At 44.2% G+C, this 16,709-nt stretch overlaps 1 protein-coding gene across 1 annotated transcript in view; it reads left to right on the top strand.

Annotated features, from left to right (window-relative positions):
• TMC3 (transmembrane channel like 3) overlaps positions 1 to 16,709 on the top strand; it is a 46,266-nt gene that overhangs the window by 23,873 nt on the left and 5,684 nt on the right. The window contains exons 11-20 of the mRNA XM_084816433.1: positions 1,160 to 1,269; positions 1,927 to 2,005; positions 3,319 to 3,576; positions 4,217 to 4,345; positions 6,181 to 6,248; positions 7,486 to 7,614; positions 10,023 to 10,133; positions 12,961 to 13,086; positions 15,394 to 15,472; positions 15,702 to 15,744. Coding sequence (XP_084672559.1) covers positions 1,160 to 1,269; positions 1,927 to 2,005; positions 3,319 to 3,576; positions 4,217 to 4,345; positions 6,181 to 6,248; positions 7,486 to 7,614; positions 10,023 to 10,133; positions 12,961 to 13,086; positions 15,394 to 15,472; positions 15,702 to 15,744 — 1,132 coding nt within the window. The remainder of the gene's footprint in view (positions 1 to 1,159; positions 1,270 to 1,926; positions 2,006 to 3,318; positions 3,577 to 4,216; positions 4,346 to 6,180; positions 6,249 to 7,485; positions 7,615 to 10,022; positions 10,134 to 12,960; positions 13,087 to 15,393; positions 15,473 to 15,701; positions 15,745 to 16,709) is intronic.

The following is a 16,709-nucleotide window of genomic DNA, read 5'->3' on the forward strand; positions in this document are numbered from 1 at the left end:
GGTAGGGCCGGCCCTAATCATTGACCTCCTTTACTGGGCTTCCTGTTCTGCTTCTGAGAGAATATTAAAACTGTTTGCCAACCCTAATTTAATTGTAATAATAAGAATAATAAGAATAATTATAGCATGTGCAGTTTTGCATTTTAAACTCACTTAAATGAAATCATAGCACCATGATGATGACAGGAATAAAACAGAGTTTGCTTCTGCTGGCCTCATCACTTGCTCCTTTCTGGTTGGTCATTTGGGAGCCCCTGTAGCTGAGGGGCCCTGGACTTCAGCCCCAAGGTCCAGGCCTAACTGACCACTGCCAGCATGGCCAGGCAGCTTCCTGGGACCCATGGATCTTTGTAGGACGCACTGAGTGACGTGATATCCTGAACACTGTCATGGCTGGGCCATGCCAGGAGCTGAGAAGCATTCCAGTAAATGCAAAAACAGGTGGGTAGCTTAAGTTCTGGTCCACAGGTTAGCCTGGAAGGTGTGGGTCAGGTCAGTCCACATCAGTGCTGGTTAAAAAATAACACTGCTGTGGATATATGCAAATCCATGTATGTATATTAGGGATGGACAGACTCACCCATGACTCTCCAGGGCGCCGCTACCACCCACCCCCTCTCATCAGGCTAGGACAGCCCCAGAGGGCTCAGCAAGCAGTCCAGGAGTGCCCCCACAGCCGCCCACTCCTCTCTGTGAGCTGCCATTTTGATGCAAGATGGGGGCTCCATAAGTTCCATATATTTCTTGAGGCTGCGCAAAACGGTGACTGTACAGGGTCATTTCCACACCATTACACCTCTCATGTCGGGATATGGCCCTGCACGGCTGCCATTTTGCACAAGATTAAATATACGGAAATTACAGATCCCCCTTCTTGAGAAAAAATGGCGGCTCGCAGTGAGGAGCGGGTGGCTGTGGCGCGTCCCCAGAGTGCGTGGTGCTCGACGGGCGTGCGCGAGAGTGCCCTACAGCTGAGCGAGCAGGATCCGAGGGGCTGGGCATGGGGGAGTCTGCTGCACTCCCAGAACCAGTCAGGCACTTATGACATCCCTCGTGTATATTTTTAAAACAAAATTGGGAAAAATATAGAGAAAAACAATATAGACCCAGCTTCTCAAGCATCCTGACTGAAAAGCACATGCGCTGCTGTTCTTTCCAGGTGAGTGTTGTCGTCTCTCTCATCACGATGCTTGCGCCTTCTGCCTTTGAACTGGTAGCTGCCTTGGAGATGTACCATCCTCGAACCACTCTGCGCTTTCAGCTGGCAAGGTATGGGAAACTGGCTGCGTCAAATTGGTAGAACGAAGGCTGGACCGATTGCTAAGGTAGCCACTTGTGAATTGCCAAGAAGGCAAAATGCCCACCACCAAAAAGGGGGACAAAAAGAGGACATCGATTTGCATGTGCTAATTTATATGTATAGGTGAAAATGTCGACATTATTGTTACAATTTAAATAGAAATACGATGCATCTCACTATAGTGCAGAAGACTGTGGCCGGGTGCTCTGTGTGCCTGGCTCAGTCTGCTGTCCAGGTGCTGTTGTTGGACAACTTCAAGGCCCAACTCTTCCTTCTGATGGTTCTTGATCTTTAAACTGGAATTGGACCAAGCAGACCTTCAAACACTGGACACCTTCAAATAAAGGACTGTCCTCTATAAAAAGAGGACACATGGCCACCCTATGCTGGCAGCCCAAGAGCAAAGCAAGGCAAGGTGAGGCAGGCGTGGGAATGGCAGTCCTCTGGCAGCCCTTCAGAGAAAAGACTGTCCCCTGTAGAAGAGGACATGTGACACCCCCCCCACCCCGGAACTGCATGGAACCAAGGGAAGATGCAGGTGTATGTGGGGGGGTGTGGGGAGGGGGTCTGCAATGGAACAATGGCATAAGCTGATTGTAGCTTCTCGTGCTTGTTGTTTTTCACAGAGTTCTTGTCTTATATCTGGGAAACCTCTACAGTTTAATTATTGCACTTTTGGACAAAGTCGACAGCATGAGCATCGCTGTAAGTTGTGGTTCTTGGCCATCTGAGGGGACAAGCAATATGTGGTCTCTGTTTCATCATCGTTCTCTGAAATGAATGGGAAATGTCTGTGTAGAATTTAGCAGCGTAGCGGCTGAGCTATGAATGTGGAAGCACAGTGCCCCCCCATTAGAATCTCGCTCGCAAGGTGGCCTTGACAAGCTTGATTCCCTCTCATACTGCCTCGTGGGGATAAGCAAACAAGCAATTTTCACTCTCGCCCAGATTCTCTGAGCATCAGCTTAATGCTCGGCTCTCCTTTGGTTTCCACGAGTACTTGCAAGCGCTGTCCAATATGCATGAATGGGAAAATTGCGCAAATAGAACACAATTGCATGGGGAAATTACACAAAACATGGTGAATTGAGCAACTTCCCCCCATAGAATAAGAGGAGAGCCAGTGTGGTGTAAGTGGTTAGAGTGTTGGACTGGGAGCTGGGAGATCAGGGTTCTAGTCCCCACTCAGCCATGGAAGCTCACTGGGGTGACTTTGGGCCAGTCACAGACTCTCAGCCCAACCTACCTCACAGGGTTGTTGTTGTGAGGATAAAATGGAGAGGAGGAGGAGGAGAATGTAAGCCACCTTGGGTTCCTTGCAAGAGGAAAAAAGGTGGGATATAAATGCAATGAATGAATGAATGAATAAAGCATGAAATTGCACATTTAAAAAATATTGTGCAATTTGGAGCTGCTTTTTCTCTGAAATTTGCACACCTTTCTAATGAGAGCACATGTTCAAGCATGAAGGTTTTTGGAGAACATGTTCTCCTCCTCGGACTCATGTCTGAGGCTGCGAATGAGGCATGTGTGACTGTTTTACACGTGCAGACAAAATCCTCATACATACTGTCTCATCCCCCTTCTCTGATAGGGGGATATTGCTGCCTGGGGATGACGGGAGTTGAAGTCCAAAACATGTGGAGGGCACCAGGTTGGGGAAAGCTGAATTGTCTACAAGTACAAATCACTTTGTACACCTGAGAAGCATTGTAGAAATGTGAAGTATTATGAAGTCTTGATAGAATAGCAGAAGAAAGGGGCGGGGGGGGGGAGAAAAAAAAGTAGTGGCATTTCAGGCTTTGGATGTAAATAAGAGCCAGGCTATACATTACATACTTCCATACAAAAAACAGCAGGGGCTCTGTTTAGAGTCCCAAAGGCTCCCTCCTAATAGTCAAAGAAAACTTGAGGGACTCGGCTTGAAGTCCTAGAAGTTTTAAAGCTTCAAACACTCTGAAACCAGGCTATTTTAAGGACCACCTCTGAGTTTAATTGTCAAGCCACTTCTATTTCAGGAATCTCAAGTTCACAAAAATGGAAGCAACATGGTAGATGCTACCACCTTCTTAGCTACTAAAACCTTTCTGGAAGACAACTTTTCAACAACTATTCCCAGCATGCAAATGATGAAGAATGGCACCTTCTCTCTGGCTGAGAACCGCACGCCAAGCTATGCCCTGCCTGCCAACCTGGTGGTGACCAACAAGACGACTTCTTATGAAACCAACACCCAAAGTCACCAGGATCAATGCTGGGAGACCTACGTGGGTCAAGTAGGTCCAGACCTTATGTGAGATTAGATGGGCAGGTACCCAAGACAGGCAGTGTCTTTTCATTGGTAGCACCAAGATTGAGGAATATATTCCCTATAGAGGTGTGCTGAGTGTTTATCCTTCCAATGTTGTAAAATTAGTCTTTTAGCTGGCACAGAGAACCCATTTATACTGACCATTTGTTAATTTCCAGGAAGCAGGAATGTGCAACAACTGCACAGTTGTGCAACAGGTGCACAGAAGTTTCACAACAGGTTGCACAGCATGTTGCACAATACGTTGCACAATGCAACGGTTGTGCAAAAGCTCTTGTGTGACCACGCTTGTGCAAATGTAACTTTAGGTGGGTTCTTCTCTTGCGCAAAGTTCAGAACCTAATTTACAAAAGTGCAACATCATCTGTGCTAACAGAATGACACAGTTGGATAGTGCCCTTAGAATCTAAATATTGACATAGGGGAGAAAAAGGGAGGGGAGGAATGGGAAAGGCACATATTTCTATCAGGCCTAATTCTAATAGTGGTAACCGAGTGGAGATGGTTCTTCTGACAGGCAACATTGGAAGGCACAGAGCAGGTCAATTTGAATGGGCACCCCTTGTGTTTGAATACGATCTTGTTGCATCCTTCCTCTATTTCAGGAAATGTTGAAGCTGTCGATTATCGACATGCTCTTCACTGTGGCGAGCATCCTGTTGATTGACTTCTTCCGTGGACTTTTCGTCCGATATCTAAGTGACTTTTGGTGCTGGGATTTGGAAAGCAAGTTTGTGAGTATATATATGTTTAATACTAGAAAAAAAAGGGATAGACTGTTCGGGCGTGTTACATGGACATGGGGTGGCTGCCAAAAATGGCAAACCTTATGTTGTATTCTCCCCCCTTTCTCTATGTAACAGATAGTGTCATCCTGATTATATAAGCAGCACCTCCAACTAATATATGGTGCTGTTCGTTCTCCTCATTGTTCAGCTAAGGTTCTAACTTGTTCTGCCTTGGGGGAAGTTCCTGAAAACAGCAGGTCTATGCTGATGGTCTGTGCTGTTAGTTTAACTTGAAATCCTCAATAACATAACATCTGCTCCTCTCAACTAGTGTTATGATACTTCCACTTATGTGCTGTTAACTTGTCACATCAAATATTTTCCCTGCTCCTGCCTCACGCTATAAGCTGCTAACACTGGTGATGGGAACACACACAATTTAACAAGTTAACAGAAAGTCAACACATTATAAGGACACAGAGGGAGAGCCAATGTAGTGGTTAGAATGTTGGACTAGGATATTTTGAGCAGAGCTAGTTATTAGTTAGTTAGTTAGTTAGTTAGTTAGTTAGTTTCTACCCTACCTCTCCAGTAATAAAGATGGCACTCAGGGCAACTAACAATCAAATCCAGATTTAAAACAAAATCTTAATTAAAACATAGCATAAAAACAAAAACAAAAAACACTATGAAAAATGCAACAATACATATAGGAAATAAATAGCACCAAACAATGAAAACCCCCTTCAGCAACACACCAGTTTAAATGTGAAAGCCTCGCTTGACTAAAAACATCTTTGGCTGCCAGTGGAAGGACAACAGAGAGGGGGCAACCTAGCCCCCCTCGGCTAGTGTGAGTTATGTATGTGCTTTGAATCATGCTGGATGGGGATGATGGTACTTGTAGTGCAGCACATCTGGAGGGCAATAGGCTAGTTTAATTTGTCTGTGGAGTCCCACTGCAATTTTCAAGTGGTCCTCCCCCAAAAAGGTTTGAGAACTGCTGCTGTACATCATTGTGCACAAGAGTACTGTAGAGCAGGGGGCCCCAATCTTTTTGGACCCATGGACATATTTAGGAATTTGAGAAATGGCTGTGGGCACCATCATAAAATGCTTAATCAGTGGGTTTCCGCTTTGGCGTCTACCTGCCACATCTGTGGCTCTGAGGCCACGTCTTATTCAAAAACCTTTGTTTCATGTCTATTGGACACCGCAGCCTCTCTTTAATAAGGGATTGTCTAATTCAGCTAATTGCTGGTGGTGCAATACAGCTAATGCTTCTTTTAAGCATATGTTTTGGCAATGTCCAGTAGTTGCTTCTTTTTGGGAGGAGGTTATTACACAGATAAATTTTGTACTGGAACAGTCTTTACTATTCACTGATGTACATGCTCTTTTTAAATAATTTACCTGCTTCATGGAAATTAACAAATTGTCAGCATGAATGGGTTCTCTGTGCCCTCTCGACAGCTAAAAGACTGATATTGCAGCACTGGAAGGATAAACACTCACCTCCGATAATGCAATGGACTGAGGACCTTACAACATTTTCAGTATCTGAACAGGTGGCATATAGACGCCACCTGCGAATGGATACTTATTTGGATATCTGGTCTGCTTTTGTTGAAGCCTATGTATAACTGCTAGAAATTTGTACATGTTTCATGTGTATTCATTGCTATGGATATATATAAATCTATGTGCGTATATTTTTAAAAAAATGGGGAAAAATAAACAAAAAAGATTTGCAGGTGCCCACGTTGGGGACCCCTGCCATAGATGAATCTTTGCTCTTAAAAAAAGTCGCTCATCTAGTCCTGTATTTGTTTACTTTGCAGCCTGAATATGGAGAATTTAAAATAGCAGAAAATGTCTTGCATTTGGTCTACAACCAAGGGATGATTTGGTAAGCAATGTACTGGTTGGTTGTTGTTTTTTGGTTCATTGCAACTGATGCATTCTGGGCTGGCCCATGATGTTGAGTGTATGTCCCCTCTGGGTGGTCCTGATGCTAGAGCCAAGATGACAGACATGGGGTTCTCAGCCTCAAGAGCTCACATGGAGGGAGTAAGATGGGCAGTAGACTTAGAGTGAAGTAACTGCTGATGCTGTACGTTGTGCCCAATGGAGACTTATCTGTTGCAATCCACAATCTGGAAACAGAGACTCCTCTTTCAAGTACAGAGGTGATGGACAGAATCATAGAGTTGGAAGGGATCATTGAGGTCATCGGGTCCAACACCTTGCTCAGTACAGGAATCCAGCTTAAACATTCCTGGCAGATGGCTGTCCAGTCTCTGCTGAAATACCTCCAGCAATGGAGAGCTCTCCACCTCCCTAGGCAGCTAGTTCCATCATCTGACTGCTCTGACCACTAGGAAGCTTTCCAGATGTGTTGAACTGCCCTTGGCCATAGAATCATGGAATAGTAGGGTTGGAAGGGGCCTACAAGACAATCGAGTGCAACCCTCTGCTCAATGCAGGAATCCAAGTCAGAGCACTCCTGATAGATGGCTGTCCAGCTTCATCTGGAATGCCTCCAGTGTGGGAGAGCCCACCACCTCCCTAGGTCATTGGTTCCATTGTCATATTGCTCCAACAGTCAGGAAGTTTTGCTGATGTTCAGCCAGAATCTGGCTTCCTGCAATTTGAGCCCATTATTGTGTGTCCTACAGTCTTGGATGGTAGAGAACAGGTTGTGGCCCTCTTCTGTGTGACAGCCCTTTAGGGACTTGAAAAGTGCCATCATGTACATCTGCCATTGATCTTCATCCCATCCCTATGGGGGTCACAACTCTCTTGTTTCCAAGTGTGCTTCTTGGAGTGTGTGTGTGTGTGTGTGTGTGTGTGTGTTTCCAAGCAACTCTGCACTATGGTTGGTCCTGTAACTTCAATCCCCAAGGGACAATATGACAAGGCACAGGCCTGTGGCATCATCAATGTGCATGCATTAGCTTTAGAAGCCAGGAGAGGGAATTTGTGAGAAACCAGGGAAGCTTTTTGAAATGCTCACCAAGAAATCTCATAATTAACTGGGCTCAATCTGAATCGAGCCAGAGGAAGCTTGGCCACTGTTAGCCATGGCACCTTCCCTTTCTCCAGTTATGCGCTACCTGGAGGGTTATGGTTCTTTTCTTTGCTAGGATGGGAGCCTTCTTTTCACCTTGCCTCCCAGCATTCAATGTTCTCAAGCTGATTGGGCTGATGTACCTGCGTAGCTGGGCAGTCTTAACATGCAATGTGCCTCATCAGCAAGTCTTCAGAGCTTCCAGGTTAGTAAATAACACATAATATGATATGATATACGACATTGGTGGCTGGTGGCTCTGATGTCAGTGGGGTGGTGAATCCTCTCCGGGTTTCAGTCAGAACCAGTCAGAACTCTAATGCAGGTATCCAAGGTGCAAAACAGGGCACCACGTGATATCAATAACATTCCAAATGTCTTAAAGGAAGATGGCTGACTTAGAAGAATCCATAGTGGCTCGCAAAGCCTCGGATGGCCTTCTGTCTGTCCCATCAGCCAGGACAGCTAGACTGGTGGGGACGAGGGAGATGGCCTTTTCTGTGGTGGCCCCCACTCTGTGGAACTCTCTCCCTAGGGAACTCCGCCGTGCCCCCTCTTTAATGAGCTTCCATCGTGCATTAAAAACGTGGTTCAGGCAGGCATTTGGGATGGGTTAGGGTATTTTAGAAAATGTTTTTATTGTAGAATTTTATTGTTTTATTGTATGCTGTACATCGCCCAGAGTGGCTGGGTGACCAGCCAGATGGGCGATTAATAAATTTAATAATAAAATAAAATAAAAATTCTGCACCGGGTCACTGATTTCAAGCCAGTAAGATACAGAAGGTGATTACCCTGTGGTGCTTCATTAATGGAATTGTCCCACGTTCCTTTTCCTAAGTGACACTGCCATTTTGAGGCAGGACAGGGGAGACTGGAGGAAATCTCAGCAAGAAGTGGGACTGCAGGCAGGAGACAGGGGCTTCCTAGTTCAGGAAGTTGTCAAAAGCCAAGCTGGAACAAGGGGTAGGATAGGAAAGAGGTGGGAAGGAACAAAGAAAACAAAAACCAACCGCTTAAAAAAAAATAAAATACTGGGTATCTGTTGTTCATATGAGAGTTGGAATAAGTAACAGGGAGTTGCTGAGCAGGGCTAACAACTGGGCAGTGAAGCCAGGTGGAAAGACAACAATAGAGTAATGAGGCCGGCTGGGCAGAAGTGGGGGTAACCAATGGGCAGTGACAATAGGCAGATGGCAGGGATAATGATTGGACAGTTAGGCCAGGAAGAAGGCAGAGATAATAAATGAGCAGTGAGGCCTGGCAGAGGGCAGGGATAACAATTGGGTAGTGATGCCATGCAGAGGGCAGGGATAACAATTGGGCCATTGGTGCCAGAACAGCACATCAACAATGACTGTGTGTCTGCCACTGAAAGCTGCAGTCTTGCTTCTCCTCCTTTCCCCCTGCTAACATTTTAGTAAAGCAAAGCCTGAGACATGATGTTACCACATTGCAAGTTTCTTTCCTTTTGCTCCACTTAATTAGCTGCCACTTAGGTGTGGGGGTGGACTTTCACCGCAGGATGGCTTTCTTTACTAAACATTACAGGGAGAGGGAGGAAGAGGTGGCTAGACAGATGTTGGCTTTGTTTGGTGGCAGCCACACAATGGTTGTTGAAGGTGTAGTTCCAGCCTCAAATGATTTTGTGCAGAGCAAGAAAACTAGGCCAGTGGGGCTTAGTTAGCTTGAGACATCCCCTTATTTCTGATGTCCAGTCCAAGCAGTCATGAGCAGAGATCAAAATTTATATATGTAGGAATTTGATTGTATTTGTTTTCGCCATAGGCCATAAAATTCAAGATACAAAATAGTCCAAAAGGAAATGTAAATGTCAGGCAACAGTTAATGTAACAGGAATCCCAGAACTGCAATAATAAGGCATCAGAAATCCAGCTTACAGCCTGCAACATGGGCGTCACAGGCATTCTGCTATAAATGTGCTAGATGCTGTGTAATCTTCCTACTGCTGTTAGCAATCTCATTTTTTTTTTTTTTGCAGGATAGACTATTTGTTTATATTTCTTATATACTGCTTAATATAATAAAACCTCTAAGTGGTTAAACCAATGAGCTTGACCCACCAGTAATCAACATAGAAACTTCTAAAACAGGGCAATGGAATGTTTCACAAGGAACGTCCTCAATTACATCTTCCCTACGAGTGTGTGTGTGCATATATATGTACACACACATACACACACACACACACACATATCAGAATTATGGAAGACTTTGGAGGCAGAAATGGTACATTTTGATAGATGGGGCCCTGGGAAAAAGGGATAACATTTCTCTTGGAGAGTTTCCCATAGCAAAAGAATTGGGAAAAAATATGCTATGAATGATTTAAGATACTAGAACTCCAATGGTATGTAGGGGAATTATGTACTAACATCATCTTCCTTTGTAATAAGTTAAGATACTAGAGCTCCAGTTAAGATGCTAGAATGTTACTAGTATGTTCAGATACTAGAATGTCATGGAGGAGAACTCTGTAATAACTAGAGCTAGATACTAGAGCTCCAGTTAAGATGCTAGAATGTTACTAGTATGTTCAGATACTAGAATGTCATGGAGGAGAACTCTGTAATAACACTGCCTTCTTTCTAGATCTAATAACTTCTACCTGGCTATGCTGCTCTTCATGCTCTTTTTGTGCATGCTTCCAACCATATTTGCTATTGCCCGCTATAAGCCATCTCTAAACTGTGGCCCATTTAGGTGAGTTGATGCTGGTATTGTGTTTTACTCCCTCCCTCTCTCTCTCTCTCTCTCTGTGTGTGTGGGTGTGCAAAATCCAAACTCCAGGCAGTTTGGATTTCACACTTTAAGTACACATATTATTTTCAACAGTCCCCTCAGTTTATTTCTGGGGAGAGGCAACAGTGACATGGGAAGGAGCCTGGACAGAGCTGGACTGAGAGATGACCCAGGTGACTGCTAACCATGGACCCTCCAGCTCATCTGGAACAAATTAGGCAAACAGTCTATGTTCACTTGAAAAGCCAGCAAAATCACTAACATGCACGGCCAGCTTTGTGTTATTACAAAAAAAAAAAAAAAAACCTGTGGAGAAGTTTACATCATCAGTGCCCAGGGTTGGAAGGGGCCTATAAGACCATCGAGTCCAACCCCCTGCTCAGTGCAGGAATCCAAGTCAGAGCATCCCTGACAGATGGCTGTCCAGCTTCACCTTGAATGCCTCCAATGTGGGACAGCCCACCACCTTCCCAGGTCATTGGTTCCATTGTCGTATTGCTCTAACAGTCAGGAAGTTTTTCCTGATGTTCAGCCGGAATCTGACTTCCTGTATCTTGAGCTCATTATTCCATGTCCCGCACTCTGGGATGATGGAGAGGAGATCCTGGCCTTCCTCTCTGTGACAACCTTTCAAGTACTTGAAGAACGCTATCGTATCTCCCCTCAGTCTTCTCTTCTCAAGGCTGAACATGCCCAGTTCTTTCCGTCTCTCCTCATAGGGCTTTGTTTCCAGTCCCCTGATCATCTTTGTTGCCCTCCTCTAAACCCTCTCCAGCTTGCCTGCATCCTTCTTCAAGGGTGGTGCCCAGAAATGGACACGGTACTCCAGATGAGGCCTAATCATTCATATGTGTGTGTGGGTGTGTGTGTGTGTGACAGGATAAATCACTGCATGCAAACTGTGCATCTAAGTAACGAAATGGGCTATGAATGCAATAAATATATAACATATTCAGAAGCTGAACAAACAGTGGGGGCAAGATTATAAACAAGATGTTTGGCTGTACACAGAGAGCCTTCACCCCTCCCTTCATGCAAGTGATTGAACGAACCAGTGAACCAGGAAGTCTTCCATTAACTACAGCAGAGGTGGGCAATTTCAGCAAGCCTGGTGGCCGTTTTTGCACCCTGGACCCCTCCTGAGGGCTGCACCTCCCCCCCCTGCTGCCGCCTGCAGCAGTGAAAAAAGACAGACATCCAGAGTGGCAACAAAGCTCCAGAACCAGAAGAGTCAAAATTAGCTTGTTTTCAGGGGTGGACAACACCATGTTGTCCACCCCTGAACTATAGTTTCCCTTCTCATCAGAATCTGGAAACTATGATTAACTGCTTTGGAACAACCTGGGATATTAAACTGACTTCAAACCATGGTTTAACATCCTAGCTTCTTCCAAAGCTGTCATCCACAGTTTCTCAGTTTAGACAAAACAGGAAAGTATAGCTAATGGAAGACTTCCTGGTTGGTTGCTTGGTTCCCTCACACGCTTGCTTGCAGGGAGTGAGAAGTGAAGGGGCAGCATGTACGGATGTTGTAGAAATCTGCAACAGAATCAAATGAGATCAGATTTCTCTGACTCTGACCCACAGATCCTGCAGCAGCCTGGCTTTTCCCAAGTCACATAGATTCTATGGATTTGCGGACTGGCCACAAGCTTAGTCAGAGAAAAAAACATAAAATACAAAAACACTGGCTGAAACTGTGCATTTCCGACATAGGCTAAAACATGCAAATGCACATGGGGGGGAGAGATTTGTGCATCTGGGGGAGGATTTGTGCATTTGCGTGAAGATTTGTACATTTGCGCAAGTGTGGATTTGCGCGAATGCAAATTTGCACAAATTTGAGAAATCGGAAAATATCTGATTCTGTCAATGAGCAGATGACAGAACGAAAGACACTTGACAATCTGTGAAATGCAGACAGAACAGATTTGACAAAATCCGTATATCCCAGCTGCATGCGCAGCCACATGACTCATTCATTTCTCAACTTATTGAGCCAAGATATGACCATCTGAGATTGCCCATTTACTCAGCAGCACGGGAAGAATCCATTGTAGCAGATTGTATGCCAACAGCATAAAGTCAGAAAGAGGCCTTAGAATTTCCAAAGTGCTCCACATACATTCTATTAATTATCCTTACAACAAGTATAAATATAAGGTATTAATACCCTCATATTTTAGTGCTGAGGCTGAGAGACCACCTGGTATGTTTTTGGTGGCGCTGGGATCTGAATCCAGCAAGATTGCACCTTTAATCTCTTAGTCACTATGATACATTAGCTCTCATCATTAAATTGATCATGATGTTCTCACTGTTATCCAAAGCTGTATAAATCTTGTAGTTCCAAAATACAAAATTCTGAATTCTGAGACTCTGAGCTGTTAAAAAAAGGGGGGTGGTTGTTTTCTTGTAGTGGTACAGTCCTAGGAGAGCTATACCATGCAATTAGTGTTGTAAAAGACTAGAGACAGGGAATCCCCCTCCAGCTTGCCTTGAAATTAATGTGAGATTTTCAAGTCATTTCAGAAAACTCTTGGAAAAACCTGTGGGTTATCCATGTGTTTTCAAATAAAATTCAGGGAGACAAAACTTGGAAAGGTTCACTCCAGCCCTTTCTACCAAACCAGTCCTGCCTTCCCAAGTAAATACAGGCCTCACTACCATCCCAAGATTTCTGGCAAAGTCTAAGAGCCTGGCTGTTATCAGAACACAACTTTGAAATGTTTAAGATGCTTTGAATTTTCTGAGAGAACAATTATATGTTCTTTTCCCCTCATCCTAGCGGGCAAGAAAAAATATACGACATTGTGTCTGAAACCATTCAAGCTGACTTTCCTGTCTGGTTCAACAAGGTGATGACTTACGTGAGCAGCCCCGTAGTTGTCCTCCCGGCTTTATTGCTTCTGTTGTAAGTCTATAAATCTCTTGTTGATTTCACAGTCAACAGTGCTGCTTCTCCCACCCCCTCAAGAGTTCAGTTCATACAATCGGGTCATATAATCCTGTACCATTTTAGAAGGCAGGTGAGGGACTATGTTCTCCCATGTCAAAAATGCCGTGCACCTAGATAAGTAGCATCTCAGGGGGAAAACACTAGGCCTGAAACTGTCTCCCTGACATGATACCTTTCCACATGCACAGAGTTTTTGATGTGGAGGAGCATTCATTCCTGCCCAGAGAGCTACAGCTATTGGACAGTATAGAAATGTAATCAATCAATAAATCAGTCAATGAAATATTTCCACTTCATATTTCCACTTCATATCCACTTCATATTGTCTTGGAGTGGTACAGTCCTAGGAGGGCTATAGCATGCAATTACTATGTTAATTGAAATGCTATCTGAATGCAAGGTTTCTGCCTTAACTGGTGGGGGAGCACACTGCAATTTTGTAAAATTAATTGCATTAAAAAAATCTCTTTGGCTCAACCAGAATAAATTATAGAATTACATCTGGAGCCAAGCTATTGGACATTTCATGACATGTTGGCTTCCACAGCATGAGGTAGCCATGCTGAAAATGGCATCTCACACACAATATTTTTTGTACTTGGCTGCAGTATGTAAATGGGGCACATGTCGACTATTTGCTGCTTTGTCCTTTAAAATATGTAGAGGACTGGACTGGACTGGGTATCTACTTCCAAGTCTTTTGAATGGACAAATAATGAATCATAGGCCTAAATCCAGAGAAAGTGATAATCATGCTTAAGTCCCATGGATATCAACAGGACAATTGCAGCTCATTTTAGTCCCATTACTTTCAATGACACTTTGGGCCATACATTCGTGCATGTATTTTGCACGTGGGTGTCTACTCTGAACACACGGATGCACTGAATGTACACCAGAGGACACTGCAAGTTTCCCGCTTCAGCGAAGGCTTTCCCATTCGCTTCAACGGAGGTGCAAGAATGCATGTAAAGGGAGATGCTCACAAAGTTGAGCGTGAAGATCAAAGGTATACGATCTCTGTGCATACATAGTGCACACAGGGCTCCAGAGTAGGAGCGCAATGTGCATGAAACCCCTACTGATGTTAATGGAACAGCGGTGCATCCATGTTTGGGACTGGGATTTATTTATTTAGTATGCTTATATCCAAATCTTCCATGGGTTTCCCAGCTTATTGATCCAGGTCCATACCTACTAGGCTTCAGCAAGTCTGCAGCACCAGGTGCTCCCAGAGCATTTACTGGGGCCTGGATTTCGCTGGGCCACTTTGCACAGCACAACAGCTTAACATGGGTTAATTTACCCATGAGGAGCTGTGTCACGTATATCCCCCACCATTACAAATATGCAAGCCCCAGCCAGGAGTCACTGTGGCTTGTCATATCATGCAAACCCAGCCAACCATGGCTTCTTTGAGGGTTGTTTAACCCTCACATAACCCTCGCCAGCCAGATTCAGGTGACACGACAAGCCACAGCAACTGCGAGCCGAGGCTTGCTTATTCATAATGGTAGAGGGTACAAACTGCAGTGCACCCAGGGTTAATTAACCCATGGTGGGCTGTCATGTCTTCTGCAACAGGCCATTGTGTTTGTATTCCATTAACAAAAAGGGTTGGGAATCCCTATTTCCATGTAAGGGGAAATTATGGAAAATTATTATTATTATTACTATTATTATTATTACTATTATTATTATTACTATTATTATTATTATTTCATTTCTATACCTCCCAATAGCTGAAGCTCTTGGGCTGGTTGACAACAATTCACAAAATCACAAACGCAGATACAAGAGAATAAAATACAGCGTAACATTGCAATATACAAAATTTAAAACAATGTAAATAGCTACAAACCATTTCAATAAGATACTAGACCTGTTCAAGACAGCTGACCGAAATGCCTCATCATATGCCATTAAATGCCTGAGAGTAAGGACAGTCTTGACCTGGTGCTGAAAAGATGGCAGTGTTGGTGCCTGGTGGGCCTCAGTGGGGAAATCATTCCATAATTGGGGGGGGGGGACCACTGAAAAAGCCCTCTCCCTTGTTGCCACCTTCCATGCCTCCCTTGGAGGTGGCACTTGGCAGAAGGCCTCAGATGTTGATCGTTATGTCTGGGTAGGTTCAGATCGGGAAAGGTCTTTCATCAGGTATTGCAGTCCCGAGCTGTGTAATTAATGATTGCAGTTATAATAATTCAATTCCTGCATCCGAGTGATGCGATTCAGAGACAGCCTTGTGCTCCTCTCTTCCAGCATGCTAATTTATTACCTGCAGAGTATTGCAAGGTCATTAAAATTCACTAACAATCAACTGAGAATGCAGATCCAGAACGTAAGTACTGAGCAACAGCTCTTCTTGCACATTTTATTCATGGTGTTTCATAAAGGGCTCGCCTTAACTAAAGATCAAGAGGTCAGGCGGATGGGGAGGGGGCGGAACGGGGGCTGCAAGACGAGTCCTGTACCCACAATCTCTATTCGGCATGCCTGTGTTTCTTTTCTTAACAGAAGCTATGAAGACATGCCAGGCTTTTAGTTAATTAGCTGTGTGTGCATTCCAGGAAAGAACCGAAGACAAGAAAAAAGTGGTCCAAATGGCTGCAGGTGAGCGAGAATGCTGGGAAAACACTTGCCGTTACTTGACTGTATGCCTTTTGGGTCACAGACCAGCTCACAAGCTGTAATAATCAGAATTCAAATTCTTCCTCTCTTTGCAGATCCAGCCATAAGTCCCATGTTGTTGTTGTTGTTGTTGTTGTTATGTGGGATTTATGGCTGGACCTTGCCTGTACTACTACTGCTACTACTACAGTAATGGCAAGATCCCAGTGAATTATTATTACTATTATTATTATTATTATTATTGTAACAAGCAGAAGAAGAAGACGAAGACGAAGACGACAATGGGAGTACTTATGGCTGGATCTTGCTGCTATTATTCATGCTGAGGGCACCTTGTCCGGATTTCATGGCTCCATGACAACCATGGGACTGTCCCAATATATCATTGGCCCAACACATGTAGCAGCAGGACACACTCCAGTCTTGTTGTTGTTGTTTTTTTTTCCAGCTGGCCATGGAGATGGTAATCTGAAGATGGGGGACTTTGAATCAGTCCCTTTGTCATGGTCAGATCATCTCCTGTTGAGGTTTAGACTTGTGGCAGCTTTTCCCCTCTGCAAGCATGGGGGGCCTAAAATGTTGTTATTGTTATTGTTATTACTACTACTATCACAATCCAGTCATATGTCCCACTGTCATTTTTCATATGAGCTACACACACAGACACACACTGAAATTCATATGTATATTTGTGTGGCCTTTCCAAATATACACATTTTTTAACACATGTACCCATTTATTAATATGTGCGTACATTTTCTGTGCATACATTTTAGAAATGTACACATTTTTCCTTGCACATTTTTCGAACGTGTGCATCTTGTCGGATGCATTTTTGTTTTGTTTTGCGAAATGCATCGCCAACTCAGCGGTGTCCAGATTTCCAATGGCAAATTGTGTTTGTGTCACTTCAGTTCTGGGTGGTGCGACTTGGGTTTGCATTAAAA

The sequence above is a fragment of the Heloderma suspectum genome, chromosome 11 (genome assembly GCF_057233095.1).
Source record: "Heloderma suspectum isolate Gila_16-S chromosome 11, 16-S_ref, whole genome shotgun sequence".
NCBI lineage: Eukaryota > Metazoa > Chordata > Lepidosauria > Squamata > Helodermatidae > Heloderma > Heloderma suspectum.